Source organism: Protopterus annectens, chromosome 2.part1, assembly GCF_019279795.1.
Source record: "Protopterus annectens isolate FY-2018-M chromosome 2.part1, PAN1.0, whole genome shotgun sequence".
Classification (NCBI taxonomy): domain Eukaryota; kingdom Metazoa; phylum Chordata; order Ceratodontiformes; family Protopteridae; genus Protopterus; species Protopterus annectens.
Window position 1 is genome coordinate 1,676,228,262 of NC_056729.1, and position 27,182 is coordinate 1,676,255,443.

General features: G+C 45.2%; 1 protein-coding gene across 7 annotated transcripts in view; it reads right to left on the bottom strand.

The window, feature by feature from the left end:
• The window catches only part of RERE (arginine-glutamic acid dipeptide repeats), a 3,515,893-nt gene that overhangs the window by 1,471,381 nt on the left and 2,017,330 nt on the right, over nucleotides 1-27,182 (bottom strand). For all 7 annotated transcript variants that reach the window (XM_044063104.1, XM_044063103.1, XM_044063106.1 and 4 more), the window contains one exon: nucleotides 11,169-11,217. In XM_044063104.1, the coding sequence (XP_043919039.1) occupies nucleotides 11,169-11,217 (49 nt within the window). The remainder of the gene's footprint in view (nucleotides 1-11,168; nucleotides 11,218-27,182) is intronic.

The following is a 27,182-nucleotide window of genomic DNA, read 5'->3' on the forward strand; positions in this document are numbered from 1 at the left end:
TATGACTTGGTCACAGTTCATGTTGCATGAGTGACTCAAGACGCACCTCTCTGGACTATATGACTGAACTCTCAGATTCGGTGTCCCATGCAGGAATGACCCTAGCCCTAAGCAGCATTCTACCTTCACCCAGGATGATGTCATACTACAAACAAAAAATTATGGACTTCAACAATTACCCTAGCTTCTGGTGTCAGTCCAAGGGGATCCAGTATCTGTCAGCCTGGGATGATATTGGTCGAGGTCGACAGGCCACAGAGATTGTCTGTACCTGGCTCCTCTAAGGCTTTTGGATACTGGCAAATCCCCCCCCCCCCCATAGTGCCTTTTTTAGGCAATGTCAAAACAACAACATTTCTGATGTAACAAAATCCACCAGAGCCAAACTCAAGGTCCTGTTGCTTAATGCTAGAAGTGTAAGCATGAAGCTGCACTCCCTGGAAGCACTCCTCACCTTGGAAGATGCTAATGTCTGTGCAGTCACTGTGACATGGTTCAAGGTTGCAGAGAGCACCCCAGCTGTCCAAGGCTTCAATACCTTCCATACATTCAGACCACAAAATGAACATAAAATAACCAAAGGTGGAGGGGTATCCAGCTTCTTTAAAGTCAAGTACACCTCAGGACTGGTCAAACAGTATGAGTCTCTCAAACTACTCCATGTCTAACTAACTCTACAAAAAATACCCTACCACAATTACTGTTAGCTATAGGTGTCCACCATGAACCAAGAAAAAGCACACCACCTACTTGGACTTGCTGAAATCACTCTCCATACAACCCAACACCTTAGTCATGAGTGATTTTAACTATCCTTCCATCAACTGGGTGACCTACATGAGCACAAACACAATGGCCCAGAGGCTCCTGGACTTGAATTCAAATGTTCTGGAACAGATAATTTGCACCCCAAAAGGGGCTCAAATGTCCTAAGCATAGGACTCACCAACATGGGGAGTCACCGCACTCCTCCCTTTATGATGACTTCCCTGGTAAGGTCAGACCAGAAACTGTCTCGTTTGAAGTAACAACTGGACCCGACACCCCCCACAGGAGCAAAAAAAACTGAAGAATTTTTCTAAAGCAAACTTCAGACTACTAAGCAATGATACAAGAAGTTTTATACACCTCCCCTCGCACATTCACAGGTGACTCCTGTGCAGAGGTGTACTCAGGTGCCCTGTACAAACACTTAAGCAGCTGTATAGACTCGGCTGTGCCTAACCAGATCCGAACCAGGTCTTCCAGAAAAAACAAGCCACCCTGGTGGACCAAGTATAAACAGGTTATATAACAAGAAAAAACAACTGAAGTCTAAAAATAAGAGGGAACTGACTCATTATAGGAAAAATTCCCTCCTCAGCTTGAACAAGCAAATCAGAAATCTTGTGAAATCCTCTAACGCTAAGAATGAAGCTAAAATAGCATCCCTAGCTAAGGATTATCATAAAACATTCTTTAATTATGTCTGAAATCTAAAAGAGAATACCCAGCTATGTGCAGAACTAGTAACAGATGGTACCACTCATACTGCACAGGAGGAAATAGTCATCATGCTAGCCAACAGACTTGGTGCAAACTTCAACCCACTGGCCCCAACGGCCATACCACAAAGCATACCAGACACTAGTCCCCTGTCTAGCATCTGTAGAGATCAGGTCTTATCTGCGCTCTCCAAGGCCAGAAACGCAGCTTTGATGGGACCAGATAACACCCCGGGATGCTTATTAAGTAATTTAAAACAAGACCTAATAGACCCACTTAGCATGCTCTTTAACCAAAGTGCGAGAACTGGCTGGAGAACTGCAACAGTAATCCTCTTGCACAAAGGAGGCCATCAACAGACTCTGGGAACTATAGACCTGCAAGTCTAACCAGTTTCACCTATAAAGCCAAGGAAAGAAAATCATCATGGACCTTATCAACAAGGACACAGGCGACCTTCAAACTCTAGACTCAACCCAGTTTGGCTTCATTAAGGGTACATCTTGCTTATTAAACTTGGTGGACTTGTTTGAGTAAGTCACTAAAACCCTGGATGAAGAAAAGACAGTGCATACAGCCTATCTTGACCTGGCCAAGGCTTTTGACACAATCCCCCACTCAGGTATCATTGAAAAATTCTCTCAGCTGGGGAATAACTTTTACGTCATGACATGAGTGGCCAATTGGTTCAGTGACAGATCACATACTGTCAAAGTTGGTGACTCCACCAGTACTAGTGGACCAGTCACCAGTGGCGTGCCACAAGGTTCTGAGCTGAGCACTTTACTGTTCGGAATCTACTTCTCAGACGTCCAGGCTAAATTAGATGGCTTTTAACTTATCAGGTTCGCTGATGAGTGTAAATTGGGTGTAATCACTGAGCCCCCAAATGATATCAACATACTACAGGAAGGGCTAACAGACAAATGATTGGTGCCAAAGCCACTGTCTAAAACTAAATGCAAAAAAGTGCATTATTATTCCCTTTGGCAAAGTAGAATTCCCTACTAACTACAATATTCACAACACCTATCTCTAAGCCCAAACCGAGTCGTGCATGACCTTGGAATAAAGGCAGCCATCTGAACTTTGACAGCCAAATTTCCACTGCGTTAAGGAAAGCATTCTATGTTGCACACCTCATAAGTAAGGCATCGCATCCAGGTCTAAGGATGTTAAAGCCCCACTGCGCACTTGACCCTCATCAGACCACTAATAGTGTACAAAGCTCCCTTTTGCATGTACCTCAACAGACTCCTGCAGCAGCTGGAGAGACCACACAGGTTCTTCACCATGAAAATACAGGGCCTCCAAACCATGATGTACGTCAGTAGACTAGAAGCCCTGTCACTGTACTCTGTATCATGTAGGCTGCTGAGAGGAGACTTGTGCCTGGCCTACAGGGCAGTCACCAACTCTGCCCTGATGGACATGGGTCACATGAGCAAATCAAACACAAGAGTCACTCACTCTAGGGATCTTAACGTAATCAGTGATAAGAGAACATTCTGTACAGACAAATATGTTTTCTACAGACTGATGCTCTTCTGGAACAAACTTCCAATTTACATGAAGCAGTGCTCCTTACTACCTCTATTCAAGTGCAACATGGACAAATGGATGGGAGATTGCAAATTCACAGTGGGGGTGGCACCTATGTCCCTCAAGGATAGGGGGAGTCTGTGTTGACCACAGACTAACTCTGCAAAGAAAGTCCACTTAAGGGCAATTGGGGCAACTTGGAATTAAGATGGCTAGGCTTGTAAGGGCTCTAGGGCCACTAGCCTAGTAACCTCCTATGAACTTAAGCCTTAAGGGAAACCAAGGACCATGGGACCTTTGGCTCCAATGGAGCAGATAAAGCTGAAAAGGGAGCCAAGCACTTTCGGTCCTTCTTTACAGCCTTGGAGTCCCTGGAGTTCTAATGACCCTGACCCAATTTATACCCCCTTGCTGGAAGGGGCAGAAGGGGGACTCACCAGCTAGCAGAAACTCCTCGAGATCTAGCTTCGCTCTCCTCTCATTAAACAGCACATGGGCCGAATGACTTGCAAATGGAACAACGGGACTCCAAGTGGGCAACCCCTAAGCAATAAATAGCATCTTGAGAGGAAACCTTATGCCCACAGTCCAAGTATTTTTTTAAAACTCTAATCCAGATCAAAAAAGCACAATACTAGGAAAGAAATCACTCAAAATACACACTTGGCTACTAGACCAAAAACAAAACAGCTATCAAACACAACACACCAAGAACAGATAAAACGTCATGAAAAAAACATAGAATCTGACCAACAAACCTAATTAACCCAGTTAAGTATTGAAAACTACTCAAAATACTATGCAAAACTACACGACACACTACACTGCAAGCACAAAAAACTTGGCTAAATGCTAGCAAAATGACAGGAAATCTTGAGCACTCTGCCATGCTGCTACCCAGGAATGGTGGCGAACGTGACTGAGGTAGTCCTGAGCAGCAAGGGATTATGGGTAGAGGAGGTGGTACTTGACTGGCTGAAGTTTATGGAATGTGGCTGGCCTTGTATCTTGAGTTGGATTTGATTAACCACAGGTTGAGAATCCACACAGAAAAGACATCAGATCTTTTGTTTCTGCAAAAAGGAGTCTAATCTTTTGAAGCAGATCCTTGAACAATGCACAAGTATTAAGAAATTTTAATTTCTTCAATTTTAGATTCATGTACTAAAACACTAAGAACTTCACAAGTTAAAAACACACAACACTACAAAAACAGACAAACGTAAAACAAAAGAAAGTAGCAAATGATAGGCTTCCTAGATTAAAAGCCAATGCTTTAAGGCAAGAGGGATTTACACCATATAAGGTTAAGAAAACCATCGCCGATATCTTAAAACTGCTGCAAAACTAAAGCAGAAACCACTGCAGACCCCAAAAGGGGAGCACTGTAAACTGATAATGCAAGCCAGTAAGTAACCCTGCAGCCTAATCTTGCACCAGCTACAACTGATACAATATCACTGTTGATAAAGCCTCAGCCAAGAGCAATATAAAACAGAGACTGCAGCATGCCTTACTGCGAGCCTCTTGTGGCATCAGTTGCCTCACCCATTCAATGTTAGACAAACAGTAATTAGAAGTTATGTACTCACCATAACGTTCCATCTGAGTAGGTGTATTCATTTGTCTGCAACCTGTGGGTTATGGATCCGATATCGGATCCGAACCGGCATGGTTTTCCAGCTATGGATCCAAGCTCTCAGCTCCTCCCCTCACCCATAATGCCCTGCTCTACCCTCATGACCTCAGATAGAGTTTGCCAAAGCAACAACACCCTGAAAAGGGTAACATAGAATATGCAGGAAACTGAAAGGCCAGGGGGATAGGAGGGCGGGATGGTTGCAGACAAATGAATACACCTACTCAGATGGAACGTTATGGTGAGTACATAACTTCTAAATCTGAAGTAGGATATTCATTTGTCTGCAACCTGTGGGACAGAGTCCCCAGCTACCTGAATCTTGGGCGGCCATCATGGAAGGATATTCCGGAGCACCGCGGAGCCAAAGGATGCTCTACCCCTAGATGCAAGATCCAACTTATAGTGGGAAATAAAAGTATGAGATGAAGCCCACGTGGCTGCTGCACAAATATCATCTAGAGGAATCCTAGCCTTGAAGGCTGCCGAGGTAGATACTGACCGGGTTGAATGGGCATGAACACCCTCCGGTGCGGGCCTTCCTGAAGCTTGATAAGCCAATAAGATGCACTGTGAAATCCAGCGGGACAGAGAAACTTTAGAAATTGGCTTGCCCAAATTAAATTTTGCAAAGGAAATAAACAACTGGTCGGATTGCCTATGACCAGCCGTCCTGTTTAGATAAAATCTAAGTTGCCTGTGAACATCTAATGAGTGAAGCTTATATTCACCTTTGTTTTCATATTTAGGGAAGAAAACAGGAGGTTAATGGATTGATTGATGTTTGCTTCAGAAGCGACTTTAGGAAGAAAGGACGGGTTGGTCCTGAGGTAGACACGGTCCGGATGAAATACCAAGTAAGGAGGTTTAGCTGATAATGCTTGAAGCTCAGAAACTCTCTTGGCCGATGTAATGGCTACCAAAAAGGCTGTCTTGTAAGACAAGAATTTGAGATCCACCGTAGCCGCTGGCTCGAAAGGGGGGGGGCGGTCAAGGCCTATAGAACCAAAGAGAGGTCCCAAGGAGGAACTGCTTGTTTTACAGGGGGCCTGAGAAGAAAAGTACCTTTAAGAAAAATTTTACACAATTTGGCTGACATAAGAGGATTAGAGTCATGGCCAATGTGATAATGAGAAATTGCCGCCAGTTGTACTTTGACTGTGGAACTGCTGGCACCATCGTTAAAAAGAGTGGTTAGAAAGTCAAGCACTAATGGGAGAGGAACCGTGAAGGGATTCAGGCCTTGCCGCTCCGCCCACAAAGAAAACCGTTTCCACTTGCTGCGGTAGACCTTCCTAGTGGACGGTTTATGAGCTGCCACCAGAATTGCCTTAACGGGTGACGAAATACCGGGAGTCCTGATCAAGAGTGGAACTGGAGCAGCCAAGCGGTCAGCTTCAGGTTGTCCAGATTCGGAGGAGGTATGCAGGATGGATGGGATATCAGATCCGGAATGGGATCTAGAATCCAAGGAGGATTCACCGAGTGAGACCTTAGGAAGGGGAACCAGATCTGTAGAGGCCAAAACGGAGCAATGAGAATCATTCTGCAACCCACCCGAGAGGCTTTCTGAAGAACTTGGAGCATCAGAGGCAAGGGTGGAGAAGCATACAGAAGACCGGGTGGCCAAGCATGCACCAGAGTGTCTCTTGGGGAACCTCCGGGAGGAGGTATCAGAGCGAAAAAACTGTCGCACTTGGTGTTTGAGGGAGAGGCAAAAAGATCGCATGAAGGAGTTCCCCACCGTGCGAATATGCGTTCCGCTACTTGACAATTGAGAGACCACTCGTAAGGGGTCAGAATGGTGCGACTGAGCTTGTCCGCTAGGATGTTGGACCGACCCGGAATGTGCGTTGCTATTAGAAAGCGGTTGGTGGAGATTGCCCATTCCCAAACTCTCATGGCTTCTCGACAAAGAGGGTAAGACCTTGTTCCCCCTTGCTTGTTGATGTACCAGACCACAGACATGTTGTCCGATTGAATCGCAATTGTTCCCAAGGGAAGAAAGTCCTGAAGTGCTAGCAACGCTAAGAGCACTGCTCTCATCTCTAGAACGTTGATATGCAGTAAGGTCTCTGAATCGCTCCACGTGCCTTGGACGGTCCGGCCCGCAGTGCCCCCACCCGAGGCGGGAGGCGTCCGTGGTCACCGTGGCGAGAGGGGGAGAAGCACAAAATGGGCGGCCCCTGTGGAGATCCGGGGAGTGAAGCCACCACAAGAGGGACCGCTTGCAAGCCTTGCTGATCGCAATGGGATGATGCATGGGGAGAGCAAGGTATGACCACTGTACTAAGAGAGTCCACTGTAGAATGCGCATATTGAGCCTGGCAAGAGGAAGAAGTGCTATAGCAGATGCCATGGACCCTAGAGCCCTCAGGACCAACTCCGCCGAACAGAACTTGAGTGGAGAATGGCCCGCACCTGGAGCTGCAGATTTTGAACTCTGTCCGCAGTGAGGAAGGCTCAGAACTCCTTGTGTCTAGCCTGGCCCCTATAAAATCTAAGAGCTGTGTGGGCGCCAGGTTGGATTTCTTTGTATTTATTGTAATGCCCAGAAAAGGAGCAAGATGGAGAAAGGAGTCTCGCGCCAATGAAAGTAGATGCCTTGTTGGGGCGGTAAGAAGCCAGTCGTCCAGGTAGGGAAAGACCTGCACCCCCTGAAGCCTCAGGTGGGCCGCTACCACTGCTAATACTTTGGTGAACACCCTGGGGCTGTGGTGAGACCAAAGGGAAGGACCCGGAACTGGTAGTGACTGGCTCCCAGCCGGAAGTGGAGGAACCTCCTGGAGCGCCTGTCCATCAGGATGTGGTAGTACGCGTCCTTGAGGTCTATCGAGCACATCCAGTGATTTTCTCCCAGAAGGGGGAGAATAGATTGCAGAGTGACCATTCGGAATTTTTCTTTGGGGACTGCCAGATTCAAGAGAGAGAGGTCTAGGATTGGTCTTAGTTCCCCCGTCTTCTTTGGCACTAAAAAGAACCTGGAGTAGAACCCTGATCCGATCTGGTCTGGGGGGACGGGCTGGATGGCTCTTTTCTTTAGCAGATGGCCAATTTCTGCCAAAGCGGCCTCCCATTGACCGGGTGGGACGTCTGGGAGGGACTTCAACTTTGGAAGGTGAAGGAAAGGGATGCGATATCCTCTGGATATGATTTGGAGAACCCAGCGGTCTGATGTTATGGACTCCCATGCCGCTAGGTGCCCCGAAAAACGTCCCCCGACTGCCTCCAGAGTGGAGCAGTCGGGCAACCCTCAGGGTTGCTGCGCGGGCCGCTCAGAGAAGGGTTCCCTGGACCCGAAGTTTCTGGGAGCCCCTCTGCCTCTAGGGCGGCGTCCTCCCTGTCCTCCTCTGCCACGGAAGGACTGGTTGTCCGGAGCAGGCTGGGACTGCTGCGACTTCCGGAACCACATCTTCTTCTGACCCTTTTGGTTCCTAGAGTAGGGCCTCTGGGGTGCAGAGAAGCGGATTCCGACGGCAGACAGCGCCTTCCCGTCCTTCTCGCTCTGGGTCAACGTTTCGCGAACGGTTTTGCCAAAGAGAGCAGAACCATCAAAGGGGGCAGTCGCAAATGACGCTTTGAAGGGCTCAGAAAAATCGCAGTGACAGAGCCAGGCCTGACGCCCAGTGACTAGGCCTGCCCGCAGCTCTAGCGGCGCCTTCCGTGGCGTGGGAGAGTAGCCGCATAGAGGTATTAGTAACTGACCTAAGAGTGGCCATACGGGTGGAGTGCAGAACCCTGTCCTCCTCCGACATGGACTCTGGGGGAGATGCAGCATATTCTTTAATGAGATCTCGCTGCATCCTAATGACATGTGCCAAGTAGTTCAGCGCCCTTACCGAGAAGGTCGCTGAACTAAACATCCGCTTCCCCAAGCGGTCCATCATCCGAGACTCCTTGCTCGGGATGGACTGAGGGACTCTCCTGAGCAAGTTCCTCTTGGTGGCCGTCAACATGGCATCTACCGGAGGCCCCTTACTCCAATGGGCACGGTCGGACGGTGGGCTAAGGATCCTATCGGGCCTCTTAGGAATTGGCTCCACAGTGTCCGGTTCCTTCCACGCCCTGGTGGTAATGAGGTCCACCAGGGGGTCGGCAGGGGGGGACACCCAAGAGGTAGACAGGCCCGCTTCAAATGCCTCCAAGAACACGGACTCATCCGAGGAAGACTTGGGGGCAGACCACCCCCCCCTTATACGGAGCATTTCCATGATGTCTCCAAATGAGACATCCTCGGGGTGACCGTGGGGAGCCTTCCTTCCTCCAAGTCCGTGTCTTCCGTGAGAGACTCGGGGGAGTCAATGTGCCTCCTTTTGCACGTATGCTTGCGAGGGACATCCTCTGGGGGGCTGTCAGAGGACTCCTTGCAAGCAGCAACTTGTTCCATTGGAGCAACTTGGGGCACAGAAGCGGGCTGTCCCAAGGGCCAGATGGTGGAAGCCTGGCCCAGTGCAGAGGGAGCTGGACGGAGCCGAACAAGTGCCGGGGTCCGAGACCCTCAACAGGGCCCTCTCCACTACATCAAACGCCGAAGGGGAGCCGACCTCGACCAAAGGATCCGACAATCGGCTCCCCTCGATCCGAAGAGTGGATCGGAGCCGGCGCCGCGCCGGATCCGGCGACAGTGCGCCCGACACAGACGGCGCCAAGGAGCACTGATCCCCGGATCCGAGGCTCGGATCCAGGCTCCGAGGTCGGATCCGATGCACTCGAGGGCAGGGTCGGATCCGGCACCAGTACTATCGGCGCCGACCCACCCCGCCCGGCTGCTCGGCTCCAGCTGCTCCGAACCCGGATAGCGGGTCGGAGAAGGAGCAATAGGTTTGAAAAAGGGTGTTGAGCTCCCCCCCAGAGGGGGGGGGGAGGCAAGAGCACTCCCATCTGCATCTGGGCCTGGATGAACCTTCTCATCATCCGGTCCAGATCAGCATCAGAAAGGCTATATGTAGATCTCGACGAGGCTACCGAGGTAGGCCTGGAGTGCCTCCTCGATAGCCTCGACGGAGATCGGGTCTCCTCCTCCTCAGGTCCCGGTGAAAAGCACACTGGAGACCGGAGCCGAGAAGGAGGAGACCGAGCCGACAACGGAGCCGGGGGAGAAGCCCGCTTGGCTGGCGGGGCCGAAACAGAGGTCTCGGCCCGCCGCTGTGGTGCTTCTCCTCCGTCCTTTTTCCTAGCATCCCTCTCCTCCAACCAGAAACGGGAGGTTGAGTCCCAGGAGGAGGAGGGGTGCCACGGAGGGAAGAACCGAGGCCGGTTACTCCCGAAGGAGCGGAAGTCGGAGCAGAGTCCGGCGGTAAGAGGCCCGCCAAAACAAGCTTGGACCTCCGCTCCTTCAGTGCCCTGGGGTTGAACCCTGCACAAATGGAGCATCCAGATGTGAGGTGTTCAACCCCAGGCATCTAACACACTGAGTGTGGCCATCAGCTGGGGAAAGCTTATGGCCACACTCGGAGCATTTAGAAAATATAGATTTGGGCTGTTCAGCCATCCCAATCTATAAAGAAGTTACTAAACTAAAGTAACTAAACAATATACACACACAGGCCCAACACACACACTACGCCAACAGCGAGGGGAGGGAAATAATTTTAGATTAACTCTAAAAGTAAAAATATAAAAGGGTAAACCTACACTTTCACACAAAAAATCAATAAAAAACTTCAAAATTCTAATATTAACAGTAGAAAACTAGCACTTAGCTTGAGAGCTTTAGAAACCAATCCAGTCACCATGCGCGGCAAACGAGATCTGAGGTCATGAGGGTAGAGCAGGGCATTATGGGTGAGGGGAGGAGCTGAGAGCTTGGATCCATAGCTGGAAAACCATGCCGGTTCGGATCCGATATCGGATCCATAACCCACAGGTTGCAGACAAATGAATATCCTACTTCAGATCATGGAGTTTGCTTTTAAGAAAGGTTCCTTTCTGATCCTTATGTCCCAGCTGATCACTGGAAATTACACCCCAAAACTGTACCTTGGGTATAAACTCCAGGTTGTTTCTGTTTCAGATGAATCTCGAACAGTAGCATACACCAGAATGGCCCTGGCATTAGGGGCTTTAGACTGGTTATCCTCTGAATCATCTGCTGGTGCACTCACACTGGCCATTTGCTCCTAAGGGAAGCAGATTACAGCCAGTATTGTCAGCATAAACAAGATTTAAAGCACTCTCCTTCTAACGAGACTTCCTGAGGGCAGCATAATCACTGAACAGTAACGTAAACAAGACTGAGCCCTGCAGCATTTTATATACCAGTAGAAAATTAGCAACTAGTAAGTTCCAATACCTCTTTCTGGAAATATCAAAAAAGATAAAGAAGAGAGTTGAAATTCTTCTAGTTTACCACTTTATTTATTAATTTACTTATTTATTTTTTACAAAGAACATACCACCATAGAAGTTTTTAAATAAAAGTGGCAAACAAAACATTACATTAGTAAGATGGTGAGTTGGCAAGCAATATTAACAAAGTGAGAAAATAATGGATTTCTTTTACCTGATGACTGGGACCAACTCTGATTTCTCCCTGCGTGCTGTTCAGCCTCCTAAGAAAAGAAATGTAAAAGCATTTCAAATTATGGATTATAAAACCTAACCATTAAATAAACACAAACAGTTCCTGTACATAAGCTCTTGACAAACTTGTACCCCCGCCTGATAAAATCATTATCTACTTTACCGTATCACAGAATCTTTTTTATGACACCAGCATTACCATATTAATACAAATTCATTACAAAGACAAGATTTACTGGTAGTACACAAGTATGTGGTATGTATGTATGTTCGGTGGTGCAAGGTTACAATATCTTTACTCGTGTGTGTGTGTGTGTGTGTGTGTGTGTGTGTGTGTGTGTGTGTGTGTGTGTGTGTGTGTGAGGGTATGTCAAAATCACTCACAAACAAATGTAGCATTCCCACCAAGGCTTGTAAACATGTGATGGATACCACAACTCAACCTCATAGCACAAAAAATCTGGACAAAGCCATCGCTTAAATAGAAAAGGGAGTGGGGTAGCCTTAATCTACTCTAACCTGCTATCCATCACTCCCTACCCCAATCCTATCCCTCCATTCAACAACGCAGAACTAGTAATAGGCCTACTAAAAATAAATAACCATAGAAGCACTTGTCTCATTGCCCTCTACATCCTCCCTGGTAATAACACCACTACTCTTGAAGAAATTTTCCTCTGGACCTCTATCAATATTAAGCTATAGACCTTCATACTTGGAGATGTAAATATCGACTGGAATAAAATCAACAACTCTAATCCCACCATATCCATCAATCTGTTTAACTATACCCAACTAACTAACTCCATTACCAGACCCAAAAAACAAACCCCCCAGGTACCACACTACACTGGATCCTAGTATCCCATCCTAATTAAGTCTTAAACTCTGGCATTATACCTGACCCTATAGGAGACCACTTGCCAGCTTTCATGCACTGAGCTACCCACTCCTCTCCTCACCTACCATCAATATAATTCACACACGTAACCTCACAAACATTAACCCTACTACTTTCTCAGACTCCCTAAAACAAAAACTGGAACCCCCTAAAAACTCTTCCACTAGACAATGCCGTAGAATATTTCAACTCAACCTTCTTAAATGTCCACAACTACCTAGCTCCAAGAACAAAAAGAGTAAAAACCAAGACTGCCCCATGGCTAACCAAAGATACCAAAAAACTTATGCTACAAAGAGATAAATCCTGGTAAACATACCATCAAAACAAGCAGCCAGAAACTTTTCTTAAATATAAACAACTCCGCAACCTCACTAAAAAAACAAATTATCAGAGATAAAAAAGTCCCACATCATCAAATTCCAGTCTAACCAATCAAAAAAAAAAACAAACATTTCTGGAATTCCATTAATTCTCTTCTCAACCCAGGTACCAAAAACAACCCCTGCCCTGACACCAGCAAATCTGATCCTGAAATAGCCTCTCTATTCAACTCCTTCACCAAATCCATAGCAGAACTGATCAAGACCTTCCCTAACAATAACCCTTCCCCTCAACCTATCCAATTTTTCTCATCCCCTACACCACCCTCTGCCCCCAGTCCTCCTCCAATATTTGAACTTAAACCCATCTCAACCTCCCACATAAAATTACTCTCTAAATTAAAACCATGCTCCAGTGCCCCTGACAATATCCCATCTTCCTTCCTAAAAATAGCCACAGATGGTATCGCTCTCCCTATTAGCACCCTGATAAATAGATCCATGCAGGAATCTTATGTGCCCAAATTATGGCGGGCTGCCTTTATTCTACCTCTCCATAAAGGAGGCAAAAACAATAGCATCTGTAACTACCGCCCATAGCTATCATCTCCCCAATCTCAAAACTTCTGGAAAAATGCATCCACCTTCAGCTTACGCCATTCCTAGCCAATCATCAACTAATCACTCCACCCCAACATGGCTTCTGACCTGGCCATAGTACTATGACTGCCCTTCTCTCCTTCTTAGACACAATAAATCTTACCCGTGACTCTGGAAAAATAGTATCAACAGCTCTACTAGATCAGTCCAAGGCATTTGATACCATTTCCCACACCCATCTCTTGAACCATCTTTCTAACCTTAATCTCTCCCAGAATACCTTATCCTGGTTCCCAAGCTATCTCTCCGACAGGTCTCAATCTGTGAAATGGGGGGAAGGCACCTCAACCTTCCTTCCTACCCCCACTGGGGTACCCCAGGGATCCATACTCGGTCCAATGCTATTCAACATCTTTATTAATGATTTCCACAAAGCCATACCCAATACCAAAATTGTACAATACGCACACAATTCAACTTTAGTCTGTGGTGCTTCTAACCTCTCAAAGCTTAAAACAGTGACCCAAACTGCTTTCTCCACCACTGAAAACTGGATGCTCCAAAACCACCTCTCGCTAAATGCCAACAAATCCAAAATACTACTACTCTCTCCCTCAAAAGCTTCCCCGCTTGATAAAAACTCATTCCAAATTACTGGCCAAAACAACTCTACTACAGAGGTTGTTCCCTGCGCTAAACTACTTGGGGTTACTATTGATAAACACCTACAATTCGACACTCACATCCAGTAAAACATTAAGAAAACCCATATAAAATGTGGTATGCTGTACAGAAACATCCATTTTCTCTCTCCATCCACCAGACAAACTCTCGCCACTATCTATTTACTCCCCTCACTAATGTATGGCACTCCTCTACTAACAAACTTATCTGCCTCTCTCCCCTGCAAATTGGAAGTCTGTTATAAGATTTCTAAATTTGCAACCAAAGCCAAATTCTCCTCCCATCATTGTACTGCTCTTCATTTGTTAAATTGGCTTGAACTCTCCAACCATCTAGACTATCTCCAAATTATTACAGCCCACAGATTAAATTTTCAACCTACTAAGTGCCCAGCACTAACCAACATCCATCAGCCTTACACCCCTCAGAGAACTCTAAGATATACTCACCAAAACCTAATCACTGTCTGCAAACCCAATCGTCCTGCTGGTCAGCTTCTGCTATCCTTTTCCTTATCTAAAAAAATGGAATTCTCTTTCTTCCTCTCTAAGGACTTGTGAAAACTATGAAAACTTTAAAATTCAGCTACATTCATACCTTTCCTCTAACAGGAAATGCAAATGCACTCTCCCCACCTAGCTTAATAATCAATCCACCCCTTAAACTCCTGACTAACTCAGAGTACAAGCAAACCTAACAAATATATATACTGTAAATAACATAATTGTACGTATTTATAAATAACCCATTCCACCTTTTTTCTCTCTTTTCCTTCTAAGTCTTTATTCTCCCTCTCAGTAAAGTTACCACTGCCATCCTAAATATTTAGATACTATGTAACCAAATTATTTATTCCTGTTCTCTAGCATGAAATGAAATTGTAAGTGTGTCTTCTTTACTATGACTGTATATGTAACTAAACTATGTAATGCGGAGCTTTTCTCCCCGGGCCTCCACTGAAAACGGGCTCCCTGAGCCCAGTGGACCTCCCTGGTCATCAAAATGGAAATAAATAATTTATTTTTATTTTACATTTGTTTACCGGGTACATCTGACTGGAACGAGGTCCATTTACAGCTGAGGCCCAGTGCGAAAAGCTCCACAAGAACACAATTTACAAGAGAAAAATTCTGCACAACTGTATATATACAATCAGAGATTTGTCATATAATAGTCTATACAATGTATAAAATCAGAGAGATACAACATACAATAGATTGTTCTAAGGAAGTTTAGCTTATACATAGCAGATCCTGGATGTCAGCATTGGTAGAGCCTAAACACACATGGACTGATGCAATCAATAACTGATGCAGTGAAGAAGGCATCTGACGAGATAAAACAATAATTTGCAAGATGGCAGCCCCTATGTGGGAGAATTTGAGCACTGTATATTAGAGATAAGTAGTGGAGAGAGGAGGGTAGCAAGATATGGTGCACAGCAGAAAAGTCTTTATGTGATACAAGGACAGAGCCATGACTGCAAGAGGTATGACTTGAGTGACTTTTGGAAAAGTGAGATGGATGGTGTTGAGGAGATATTTTGGGGGAGGTTATTCCATTCCCTAGCGATGGTATGGGAAGAGAGAGACTTTCCCTGCAGAATTGTTGGCTTTGGATATGCAGAGCAGGGTTTTGTTGGATGAGCGTAAAGGACAATTAGCTGAATATTGGTTTAGTAGTTGGTTTAGGGCTGGGGTTTTGTGGGGGTTCCTTATTATGTTGAAGGCAAGCACTAGTTGAGGGCAACATATTAGCTGAGGAAGTTCTAACCATGGTAGTTCCCTTAGGGCAAATAAAAATAATGAGGGGACAAAGCACCTAAAATAGTGGCAAATTTTAAATATCGCTCTTATAAACTTAGAAAGTTGTAAGAATAAAACATCTTGTATTACCATTCATTTTCTGAAGAATAGGAAATCTGAAACCCAAATGACTCTTTATTTAGTGAATTCAGTCCTCACTGATTTGCCACAAAAATCCAGAAAATTACAGATTTTATGAGGAATAGACCAAAAATATGACACAATAATCTGGATATTCTGCAAAAATCTGTAGAGTTGAGAGATAAGAATCCAACACTCCCACCCTTGATAACTAAACCTAGATTTTAGTACTTTTTCGAAGGAAATGACTCTGCCCTAATCAAGTATCAATGATCAAGCATAAGCTAAACAGTTTATGTATCTGTTCCCTATGGACTTTTATCAGGTGCATCTCCACTACTGTACTTAATCAACTGGCTGCTAACAGAAAGGTTCTAACAGTTACCGACTTAATTAAATAAATCAACACTAGTTCTTTGGATGTGGATGAATGGAGTACTTTTATTCATGCCGGTGTTGTCTGGCAAAGTCCATCTTTCCACATCAGCATTTGCACAGTAATTACCACACTGCGGCTGCTCCTGTCCCTTTCATGAGCAATTCAGTCTGTTAGTACACCCGCCCCCCCCCCTTTTTTTTTTACAGCAGTACACTTTCACATTTAGTCTAAGGAGAATAAAACTAGTTGAACTAAGTTCATCTACCCCGACAGCGCCTATCACCTTAACATTAAGGTAGAGAGTAATGTAATGGGTACTGCACAACAGATTATGCACCCTGTAGCTTTCCCACATTTTAAACACCTCCACTCTAGAATCAGTGCTCACCTGTTAGAAAAAAGTTGTTTCAAGAAAGAGAGAACAATGACATTTACTGCTATCACTTGTGAAAAAATAACTAAGCATCTGCGGTGGTGCAGCTATAGCATTGTTGCCTCACAGCAGAGGGTTCTCCCGTTCAATTCTCAGTTGGAGTGCGGGGAGTGCCTTCTGTGTGAAGTCTGTATGTCCTCCCCACGGTTGGGTGGGCGTTCGAAAGACATGCGTAAATGGGCGTGCCTTCGTTGAAGGTTGAACGTCGAGCTGGCACCTCGGTGGTCGAAAAAATCTACTGCCAATCATTAGCGGACCAGAGTTCCGCTGTGGCGACGCCTAACCAGGAAAAAGCCAAAAGACAAACAACTTGTGAAAAAACTCCTCGGGCAGAAAGAAAGCAACACATTTTACAGATCGAACAACAGAAATCCAAAGGGTGCGGATTTCAAAAGCATTAAATGGGTCCTTAAATAATGCAAACCACAAAAAAAGAATAGTTATATAAGATCTTACCATAACCTTAGATGTCCTTCTATTCACATGTTGCAGTCTTCTCTTCCATGTCGTCAGGGGTATAAAACATGCAGCCAACGCCATTTTCTTTAGTTTTTCTTGCCCATGATGTCAGGTGCCCCCAAAAAGATAGCAAATATCATCATCTTCTTTCGGCTGTTCCCATTAGGGGTTGCCACAGTGGATCACCTGTTTCCATTTCTTCCTGTCCTCGGCATCTTGCTCTGTCACACCAACCACCTGCACGTCCTCTCTCACCACATCCATAAACCTTATCTTAGGCCTTCCTCTTTTCCTGTTACCTGGTAGCTTCATCCTTAGCATCTTTTTCCTAATATACTCAGCATCCCTCCTCAGCACATGTCCAAACCAACGTAATATTGCCTCTCTGGCTTTGTCTCCAAACCTTCCAACCTGGGCTGACCCTCTGATATACTTAATTCCTATTCCTGTCCACCCTCGTCACACCCAATGCAAATCTTAATATCTTTAATTCTGCCACATCCAGCTCAAACTCCTGCCTTTTTGTCACTGCCACTGTCTCCAACCCATATAACACAGCTGGTCTCACTACCCTCTTGTAGACATTCCCTTTCACTCTTACAGGTACTCGTCTGTCACAAATCACTCCTGACACTCTTCTCCACCCACTCCATCCTGCCTGTACTCTCTTCACCTCTCTTCCACACTCACTGTTAATCTGAACTATTGACCCCAAGTATTTAAACTCATCCACCTTCTCCACCTCTACTCTTTGCATCCTCACCATTCATCTATCCTCCCTCTCATTCACACACATATATTCTATCTTATTCCTGCTGACCTTCATTCCTCTTCTCTCTAGAGCACATCTCAATCTCTCCAGGGTCTCCTCCACCTGTTCCCTACTCTCACTACAGATCACGTCATCTGCAAACATCATAGTCCACGGGGACTCCTGTCTGATCTCGTCTGTCAACCTGTTCATCACCATTGCAAATAAGAAAGGGCTCAGAGCTGATCCTTGATGTAACCCCACCTCCACCTTAAACGCATCCATCACTCCCACAAGCAGACCTCACCGCTATCACACTACCCTCGTACATATCCTATATCACTCTTGCATACTTCTCTGACACTCCTGACTTCCTCATACAATACCACAACTCCTCTCTAGGGACCCCGTCATATGCTTTCTCTAAGTCTACAAAAACAAAACGCAACTCCTTCTGACATTCTCTGTACTTCTCCAACACTCTCAGAGCAAACATCGCATCTGTAGTGCTCTTTCCCGGCATGGAACCATACCGCTGATCACTAATCATCACGTCCATTCTTAACCTAGCTTCTAGTACTCTTTCCCATAACTTCATGTTGTGACTGATCACTTTAATCCCTCTGTAGTTACTACAGCTCTGCACATCACCCTTATTCTTAAAAATCGGTACCAAAACACACTCTCCATTCCTCAGGCATCCTCTCACTTTCCAAGATTTCATTAAACAATCCGATTAAAAACTCCACTGCCATTTCACCTAAACACCTTCATGCTTCCATAGGTATGTCCATCTGGGCCAACAGCCTTTCCATTCTTCATCTTCTTCATAGCTATCCTTACTTCCTCCTTGCTAATCCATTGTACTTCATGATTCACTATCCCTAAATCATCCAACCTTCTCTCCCTCTCATTCTCTTCATTCATCAACCCCTAAAAGTACTCTTTCCAGCTGAACACACACTCCTCGCTTGTGAGTATGTTTCCCTCATTATCCTTTATCACCTTTACCTGCTGCACATCTTTCCTAGCTCGGTCCCTGTGTCTAGCCAATTGGTACAGGTCCTTTTCTCCCTCCTTAGTGTCCAACCTTTCATACAACTCTTCATATGCTTTATCCTGAACCCAGCCACTGGGGATGCACAAGACAGTGCATTTCTTTGTGCCAGTCCCAAGCCCGGATAAATGGGGAGGGTTGCGTCAGGAAGGGCATCCGGCGTAAAACTTCGCCAAATAATTTCATGTGGACACCAGTAAAAAGGTAGCAAATATATATATATATATATATATATACACATATACACACACACATAGATACATCAATATAAACTTTACCTTCATCTACAAGCACATACACCACATAGGTTGTACAAGATAGAGAAGGAAAGATAAACTCCAGAATGACAGGGGGATGGCGAGAGGGTAACCTGGACTGCAACAGTGAATACACTCAAACATCTACATTTATGGTAAGTGTACACAACTGTACTATGTTCTTCGTGTTTCACTTTTGCAGTCATTACATTTGGGTAGAATCCCAAACCTATGGTTGGGAGGCTGGAGCTAAATAGCATTAGGTGCAGCTATAAGGCCCTAAAGCACTGCAGTGGCAAAGCCTGCCTTGGACTTAGAGTAGAGAGGCAAATGATGATGCTTTGTAAAGGTGTGAACAGAACTCCAAGTAGCAGCCTCTAGAATGTCTTTGGTTGGTACTCCTCTGAGAAAAGGCTGCTGAAATAGCTGCAGCTCTGGTGGAATGAGACCTAATGCCCTTGGGCATAGGTTTACCATGGTGTAAGTAGCTGAAACAGATGCAGTGGCTTATCCACTTTGAAATTGTCTGCTTTGAAATGGCCTTTCCTTCTGATCCTGCAGCATATGACACTAGTAATTGCTCAGTTTTTCTTAGAGCTTTAGTCCTGCTCAAGTAGAATCTTAGCTGTCTGTGTACGTCCAAGGAGTGCAGAATTCACTCCCCTTTGTTCTGCGGTTTTGGATAAAAAGTTGGCAGATGAATTGTTTGGTTAAGAGCCACACTGGAAACCACCTTGGCCATAAAAGTAGGATTTGTTCTCAAAGACAACCCTGTCTGGGTAAAGTATAATAAAAGGCTCCACAGCAGTGAGGGCTTGTAGCTTTGAAACTCTTCTTGCTGAAGTAATTGCTAGTAGCAGAGCTGTTTTCCATGATAAGAACTTTATATCAGCGGTAGCAGCTGGTTCAAATGGAGGCAGGGTGAGCTTTTCCAACATATAATTGAGGTCCCATGCAGGTAATGGTGATCTTCTAGGAGGCCTTAAATGTTTGGCTCCTCTAAGATACTGCTTTAGTAAAGGATGAGAAAAGATTGGTGGCTCTGTATTGTAATGAGCCGAAATGGCAGAGGCATGGATTTTGATTGATGAGAAAGATAGGCCTTTGTCAAGCATCTCAGTTAAGTATTGTAATATTTGAGGAATATGTGGTTCTGCTGCATCAGTTCCTTGTGCTCGATTCCAAACACAGAATCTCTTCCATTTGTCAGCATAAGACTTTCTAGTACTAGGCCTTCTGCCTTCCAAAATGACATCCATCACAGCTTTAATGAGAGGTGTTGTTTGTATAACTACATGATCAGCCATGCTGCCAGGTTCAGTGTCTGTAGTTGATTGTGCAGGATCTGATTGCTTTGCTGGGACAGTAGTTGAGGTCTTTGAGGTAAGGTCCAAGCTGGGTATTGAGACAAGTTCCTTAGGATTGAGTACCAGTACTGGCAGGGCCAGTCCGGGGCAATTAGTATCGTCTTTGGTTTTTCTTGTCTGACTTTTAGGAGGACCTTGGGGAGGACAGGCAGATGAGGAAAGGCGTAAACTGATAGGTTTTTCCAACTGAAGGATAGGGCGTCCACTTTCCATACTTGTCTGTGATAAGTCCTTGTGCAGAATCTTTTCAATTGATAATTTTGAGGAGATGCAAATAGATCTAAGTCTGGGCTCCCCCATTTCTGTGCTATCATGCTGAAGACTTGTGGATTTAGTTTCCACTCGTGAGGATCCATACGGTTTCTGCTTAAATCGTCTGCCAGTGTATTTTGTTTTCCTGGCAGGAACTGAGCTTGAAGATGTATTTGGTAGGTCAAAGCTGTGTCCCACAGTGCCATGGCTAATCTGCAAAGGGGGTATGAGTGTGTGCCTCCTTACTTGTTTATATACCACGACTGTGGTGTTGTCCATCTTTATCAGTAGTTGTCCAGGATGAAGTATGTCCTTAAAGGCTGTTAGGGCATTTTGAATAGCTAGCATCTCTTTCTGGTTGATATGCAGATGCATTTGTTTTGGGGTCCATATGCCCTGAATGTATCTTCCTGCCACGTGTGCCCCCCAGGCATAATCCGATGTGTCTGTTAAGGTATGGTTGGCAGGGAGGAGAGTGAAGGGCCATCCCATGTTTTGGTGACATGCCTTTGCCCACCATAGAAACTCCTGTTGTAGGCTTCCAGACTGTGAGAATGTTGACTCCATAAACTTTTCATGTACCACTGAGGTTTCCTCATATGCAGTCTTGCATATGGAATCAGTAAAATGCAGGATGCCATGAAGCCCAGAGCCTGCAGAATTAGTCTTGGAGATAACTGGGTCTTTGTTGCCATCAGTTTGAAGTAAGTAGTCAGTTGCCTTTGCTTGTCTGGCGTGAGGTAAGCCATCTGGGCAGTTGTATTCAAGCTTGCACCCAGGAATGTTATCTTTTGAGAGGGTACCAGTTGTGATTTCTTTTCGTTTGTGTATCCTAGGCATGTTAGAAGCCTTTTCACAAATGCCAGATGTCGAAGAAGGATGTCCTTGTTCTCTGCTTGAATGAGACAGTCGTCTAAGTAAGGACATATCTGTATACTTCTTTGTCTGCAAAATGCAACTACTGGTGCCAGGCACTTTGTAAAGACCCTGGGCGCAGTAGATAAGCCAAAGGGCAGTGCAGAGAATTGGTAATGCATTAAGCTAGCCTTGAATCTGAGGTATCTTCTGCAAGAATGTCTTATTGGGACATGCAAGTATGCCTCTTTTAGGTCTAATGTCACCAACCAAGCATTCTTGCCCAGCATGGGCAGAAGCTGCTGCAAAGTCAGCATTTTGAATTTTGGAATGTCCGGGTGTGTGTTCAAAATCGATAAATCCAGTATTGGCCGCCAGGCCCTGTCCTTTCTGGGTACCAAGAACAGTAGAGTAAAAACCTTGTCCTTTTTCCTGTTCTGGTACTATCTGAATGGCCCCCATATCCATGAGGGACGTAACCGGTTTCTGAACCTCTGCCCATTGATTTTTTGGCAGATCTGGCCAACCATTTGCCATTGGCAGTGTGTGAAAATGGAGTCTGTATCCCTGTGATACGATGTGTAGCACCCACTTGTCCTGGATTATTAACTGCCAATTTTGAGCAAAAAGTGCTAATTTTCCCCCTATGAGTGCTGCCAAAAGATAAGTGCTTGGCATAGGCAGAGGGAAGTCATTGGGATTGCTTTCTGTAGGTTTACGTTTTATCTCCTCCAGAGTTGGAGGTGGACGCGCCCCATTGCTTTGACCTGTATGAATCTTGTGCCTGGTATCTGGAGCCCTTAGGGCGTCTGGATTTGCCCCTTTGAGCTCTGTCTGACACAGAAAAGGACCAATTTTTTGTAAGCCAGTGTCTACTGAATCTTGACGGCTGCACTTGTAAAAAGTCTAACAGTTTGCATAGACTTAGCTTTGTCTTCCACTTTCTTTAAAACCTCTTCTGCCTTAATACCAAACAGAGAATCATGCTGTAAAGGTGCATCTAGCATTTTAGCTTTAACATGATCAGGCAAATTTTGTTCCTTTAACCGGGCATGCCTCCTAATCACAGATCCAGTAACTGCGGCCCTGCAGGTGGCCTCTAAGGAATCAAACCCACATTGCAAGGTATGCTTTCCTACTTGTTCAACTGCATGCAATAATTCCTGCAATTCTTTATTTTCTGCACATTCTGAAATCAACATCATTTTCTGTTTCAGCAATCCCATAACATGTTGTTGGTACTTAAGGATATGAAATTGACAATTTAAAGCCCTGATTGCCAAGGTTGCAGATGTATAAACCTTTTTTCCCCCTCTGTCAGAGGGAGTAGGATTTCTTGCTGTCGAGGCCTTAACTCCCTTTGGACCTTGTGAAATAGTTTCAGGATCAGCAGCAGGGTTTCTAAATAAAAATTTATGTGAGTCAGGGACCCTGTAATATCTGTCAGGCTTACTGGGAGCCGGAGGTAAGCAGTCAGGGGTCAAACTTGACTCCGAAAACACATCATCCACAATGTCTAGGACAGGGAGAATGGCTAAAGGCCTGTGCTGAGGGAGAAGAGCCTCTTTTTTGATTCTGAGAAGTCTTGACTCTCCCAGTGAAAATGCTCCCTCAAAGTATGCAAGGTTTCTCTAAATGAATAATCCTCAGGAGGAGATGCAGATGGTATACACTCCTCTGCATCAGAATCCTCATAAGGAGGTATACATAATTCCTGATCAGAAGAGGAATCAGAAGAAATAGAAACCTGATCTGAAGATTCATAATCAGTGTCTTGTCTAGGCCTCTTATCTGGAGGGGGATGGGTACCCTTGATCAAGGTAATAAGGTCTTCAGCCATTTTGATCATCTGTTTTTTAGGCATAGAGGCCTGTGCACGTGGCTCATGCATCGTTTTTTGTGTCTTAGAAGTTGCTTTTGTTTTTGGTTTTGCAGCTGTCGGTTTGATATACAAATGTTGAGGTCTGAATACACCCTCAGAAGCCAGTGCCTGCTCAGCAGCTCCGGACCCATCTGAAGAAGATACATCGGTCGGTCCAATATCTTGAGTATCTTGCGGCATGCCGGACTCCACATGGGTGTCGGTAGAGGCCGGCGACTCGAAGGTAGCGGGTATCGACGAATAGGCGACTGGCTTAGGAGAAGCTTAGTCGGTTTTGGATCTCGACTGCCTTTCTCTGTCCTTTTCTTTGCGCTTTTTATGTACTTCGGTAGTCGGACTGCTATCCAACGACATTTCTGGGTAGTTAAATCTGTTTCCAAAATACTTTGATGCAAAAATATACCGACGCTCAATAGTGCATTGGTTAAATCTAGCACAAAACTGACAGCCAGGCACGTTGTGATCAGGGCCTAGGCAAGGAACACAGTATAAATGGAAATCCTTATGAGGTATTTGCTTTCCACAAGTAATACAATTATTAACTTTTTCTGACCTCGGTAAAAAGCAAGAAAAAAGTTTCCTCAATGGGGTACTTAGCTTTAGTGAAGACTTCAGTTCTGAAACTGAAACACGAACATTTCAGTAGTCGGCCGACGGGCACTTGCAAAATGCTTCTGCTTTGGGCACCGCGTGGCAAGAAAGATTAAGAAAATGACGTCTGCTGCATGTTTTATACCCCTGATGACCTGACGTCATGGAAGAGAAGACAGCAACAGACGCAGGACCCATGACTTTAGAATTCAGGCCGAATGAGGGCAACCTGCCAGCAGATTACCCAAATGTAATGACTGCAACAGTGAAACACGAAGAACATCTTCCTCTAGTTACCCATGGATATCTTTTCTACCCCAAACAAATGGGCGTTTCAGCTTGAACTCCTATTCAAACTTTTTGTCCTTTTTTTCCTCTAATACTGTACTAATTCTAATATAACAAAGTACCACATAATTACCTTACTAGCAACATTTGCTTCAAAACTTTTTTATACTTCTTTTTCATAAATTCTGTATTACTCTCAATCGTTTAATACACATATATAGATTAGTACTAAGCTAACTGCCCTTGTGAGCCATTTTAAGCTTAGCCAATTATCCCTTGTGAGACTCAAACCCTGCACCTTGTGTTTGTAAGGCAAACACCTTAACCATTAGGCCACCCTCCCTACCCTGCACATAAATCAACTACCAGGATTGTTAAACTTTCTACATGCTGAAATGAGTCTATTTGTATATACTCCTGCTAACAACATGTTAATATCTGATTACTGCATGCTGTAATGTTGACATACCAGAAATGTTTAACTCTGTCTACTACATGCTGAAATTAGTCTGCTATGTCTTTGTAAATAGTCCTAACAAGATGTTAATATCTGAATATTTCATGTTGAATTGTAGTTATAGATGTAAATGAAAACCTCAATTGTACTGTACTGTATTGTGGAGCTTTTCTCCCTGGGTCTCTGCTGAAAAAGGACCTGCGTCCAGTCGGACTTTCCCGGTTAACAAATGTAAAATAAAATAAAATTAATGTGAAGGGGGAAAAGCATACAGGCAAATTCCCTCCCAAGAAAAGGAGAAGGCGTCCACTTTCCATGCTTGTGGATGTGGATTCCTTGTGCAGAATTCAGGCATCTGTCTGTTCTGGGCGAAAACAAGAAGATTTGCTTGCGGAATACTCCACCTGTGGATTATATCCAAGAATACTTTGTGAAGCATCCATTTGTGACTGGGGGCTGAAGTTCTGCTCAGGAAGTCTGCCATAACATTCGCTGTTGAAGAAATATAAACAGCTACTAGACGAATGTGGAGAGATAATGCTAGGTTCCACATTTGTATTGCCAAGCTATACAGAGGGTAGGACTTTGCCTGTCTGATTGTTTATGTACCACAGGACTGTCATACTGTCTGTGATTACTTTCAGGGTTCCTGGCTGAAGGGCTGGTTTGAAGGTTAGCAGGGTCATCAGTAAGGCCCTTGTTTCTTTGATGTTGATATGGTCCTTCTATCTTGAGTTGGACCATGTGCCCTGTATAGAGAGTTGTTTTTGGTTTGTAAGTAGCACAGCCCCCCACCCAAGTCGGAAGCATCTGTGGAAACCTGTTGGAGGGATGGTGGGACCTGAAGGACGATCCCTTGGTTGAGTTGAAGAGCCGATACCCACCACTGGAGTTTCTTCTTCAAACATTGAAGTAAGGGGAGAGGGATGCCCAGGGGGGCTAGGATGTTGGCTCCTTAAGTTTTTCAGGACCCACTGGATTTTCCGCATGTGGAGTTTTGCCAAAGGCAACATGGGTATGAGTGATGCCATGTGGCCTAAAATTCTTAAAAATCCTCGAGCTGGCAAGGAAGTGTGGGAGATGAGTTTTTGCAAGTATAGACAAAGGTCCAGGAATGAAGGCTTTCATTTTGTCGTTCTGATCCTGCATCCCAGAAAGACCAGGTCTTGGGAGGGGATCAGGTGAGCCTTTTCGTAGTTTATGGTGAACGCTAACTGAGTTAGGTTGGAGATTACCTGTTGTAGATGTAGTAAGAGGACTTGGCGGTCTTGATGAAGAATGAGCAGGTCGTCCAGGTACGGATATATCTGGATACCCAGAGTCCTGCAGTGAGCAATGACGGGAGCCAGGCACTTTGTGAACACTCAGGGGAGAAGTGGAGAGTCCAAAGGGCAAGGTAGAGAATTGCAAATGGCAACACCCTATTTCAAATCTGAGGTATTTCCTGAAATCTGGGTGGACAGAGATGTGCAGGTAGGGTTCCCCTTCAGAAGGTCAAATGGTTGAAATCTCGAAATGCATATGGCCAAACCATATGCTCGAATTTCAGAAGCTCGACCTTCTGAAAGGGGGGAAAAAAAAAACAACGTGGCTTAACACAAAATAATGTTTCTGCAGGGAGGCAAGCCGCCCCTGCACCCTGCACACCCCCGCTACTTATTTATACCAACTCTGAGATCGCACTACAGCACAGAAAAGGAAATCTTCCATTCTGTGCTATATGCCGATCCCCATTCAGTCGAGCTTCTGAAATTTCAAGCATATGGTCTCGACCATATGCATTTTGAGATTTCAGCCGTTCGACCTTCTGAAGGGAACCGCAGGTAGGCCATCCTTTAAATCAGGGCTACCATGAAAGCCTGAGTTGGAATGAGTGGCAAGAACAGGGGTAAGGTAAACATTTTGAAACTGGGAACTTTGAGAAAGAGGTTTAGAAAAGATAAGTCGAGGATTGGCCTCCAAGAGCCATTCTTCCTTGGTACCAGAAACATTCTGGAGTAGAAGCCCATGTTTCTTTGATGACGTGGTACCTGTTCTATGGTACCTTGAGCTAGAAGTTGTTGAATGATAGGTGGAAAAAGGTGGGTTTGGCTTGCAGGTGGTTGAGGGATACCACAAAAAGGTGTTAACATCCACCAAGGCATCAAATAGCCTGAATGAATGATGAAGAGAACCCATTGTTCTGAAGTGATTATCCGCTAGGAGGGAAGGGAGAGGGTGAGACGGAGGGAAAGTGGGGTGCTTGAATGTAAGGGAGGGTAGTCACAGAGGAGGCAGTCTGGTGTTGTCAGACTGGCCTCGAAAGGGGGTGGAGGAAGAAAGTACAGTTGTGTACACTTACGATAAATGTAGACGTTTGAGTGTATTCACTGCTGCAGTCATCACACCTGGGTTATCTGCCTGCAGGTAGCCCTCAGTCGGCCCGAATAACAGTGTCTTGGGATTTCTACGTCGGATGCTGTCGCCTCTTCCATGATGTCAGGTCGTCAGGGGGTATAAAACAGGCAGCCGACGCCATTACATCAGTTTGTCTTGCCCCAAATGTCAGGAGCCCCCCAAACAGGAAGCAAGT